General features: G+C 47.0%; 1 protein-coding gene across 1 annotated transcript; it reads left to right on the top strand.

The window, feature by feature from the left end:
- Positions 1 to 685: 685 nt before the first annotated feature.
- On the top strand, positions 686 to 1,630 carry LOC118550103 (olfactory receptor 6E1-like). Its single transcript, XM_036114855.2, has one exon. The coding sequence runs from the start codon at positions 686 to 688 to the stop codon at positions 1,628 to 1,630; it is 945 nt and encodes a 314-aa protein (XP_035970748.1).
- Positions 1,631 to 1,845: the final 215 nt, after the last annotated feature.

Raw genomic sequence — 1,845 nt, forward strand, 5'->3', positions numbered from 1 at the left:
TATTCCATCAAGGCTTTCTATAAAGGTCTGTGATCCACTGGACACAGGAATTGCAGAGGGATATATTTTAATATACTTGAGACACTCCTTATAACATTTGGATGAATATGAGAAAAGACATCATCTAATCTCAAAGAAAAGAATGAAAGGAGTTTAATACAGAGTTTCCTAATAGAAACAAGAGAAATGGAAAAAAAATTAGTAAAGGTAAAACTTTCCCCAAAGAATCCCAGAAAATTGGGGTGCCTGGGTGGCTCAGTCAGTTAAGGGTCTGCCTTCGGCTCAGGTCGTGATCGCCAGGTCTGGGATCGAGCCCCCTGTCAGGCTCTCTGCTCAGCGCGGAGCTTACTTCTCCTTCTCCCTCTGACTGCTTTTCTGCCTGCTTATGCATCACTCTATCGCTCTGTCAAATAAATAATTAAAATCTTTTAAAAAAAAGAATCCTAGAAAAATTGATTTAAATTGGGTCAAAGTATGTGTGGCTTGATGCTAACTCAATGAGAATTCTGGACAACCAGCCTGAGGAGGCAGAGAAAGGGACTGATAGATCAAAGAAACAAAGGACTCCTTCAGCTCTGAATCCTTCTTTCCTTTCAGTAACAAGTGCCCTCAGGTCCCCAGAACGTCACAACTCCGGATGCTGCACACCTCTGATTGGCCACCCCCAGCAGACGTCAGAGGAGCCATGAGGAACCACAGCACTGTCACTGAGTTTGTCCTGCTGGGGCTCTCAGAGGCCTGTGAGCTCCAGATGCTCATCTTCCTGGGGCTGCTCTTGACCTACCTCCTCACTCTCCTGGGGAATCTCCTCATTGTGGGCATCACCCTCATTGACAGGCGCCTCCACACCCCCATGTACTACTTCCTCCGCAACTTTGCTGTTCTGGAGATCTGGTTCACCTCAGTCATCTTCCCCAAGATGCTGACCAACATCCTGACTGGATACAAAACTATTTCCCTAGCAGGTTGCTTTCTCCAGTTTTTCCTCTATTTCTTCCTGGGCACCACAGAGTTCTTCCTACTGGCAGTGATGTCCTTTGACAGGTATATGGCCATATGTAACCCCTTGCGTTATGCCACCATCATGAGCAAAAGGGTCTGTGTCCAGCTAGTTCTTTGTTCATGGATGGCAGGATTCCTTCTCATCATCTTTCCAAGTTTCATCACTTTTCAGCAGCCATTCTGTGGTCCCAATGTCATTAATCATTTCTTCTGTGACAACTTCCCACTCCTGGAGCTCGTATGTGCAGACACGAGTCTGATAGAGCTTCTGGGCTTTATTGTGGCCAACTTCAGTCTACTGGGCACTCTGTCCGTGACAGCCACCTGCTACGGCCACATCCTCCACACCATCCTGCGCATCCCCTCAGCCAAGGAGAGGCAGAAAGCCTTCTCTACCTGCTCCTCCCACATCATTGTTGTGTCTCTCTTCTATGGCAGCTGCATCTTCATGTACATCCGGTCAGGGAAGAGTAATGAGGGAGAGGACAAAAACAAGGTGGTGGCCTTGCTCAACACCGTGGTGACCCCGATGCTCAATCCCTTCATCTACACCCTGAGGAACAAACAGGTGAAGCAGGTGTTTAGAGAGCAAATGAACAAGCTCCTCATAAAGATGAGCTGGGCCTGAGGGAGGGTAAGTTGGGCTCCTTGCCTGAACCTCTGTAAATGCAGTCTTGTCCTGATCTCCATGAACTATCTCCTTCTTGACAGTTTTTACCATGTGCTCTAATCTACAGTGGTTTCTTACATGTATTATTGGCTCATGCAATCTTCTCAGCGGGTAGAGAAAATTCAGTATACCGCTACTATGTTGGTATGTGTTCATGCTTCTGACCCTGTGCT

The sequence above is a fragment of the Halichoerus grypus genome, chromosome 8 (assembly GCF_964656455.1).
Source record: "Halichoerus grypus chromosome 8, mHalGry1.hap1.1, whole genome shotgun sequence".
In the NCBI taxonomy this organism is placed as follows: Eukaryota; Metazoa; Chordata; class Mammalia; order Carnivora; family Phocidae; genus Halichoerus; species Halichoerus grypus.

Coding starts and splice junctions, on each gene's coding strand:
- LOC118550103 (XM_036114855.2), top strand. CDS start 686: ATGAGGAACCACAGCACTGTCACTGAGTTTGTCCTGCTGGGGCTCTCA.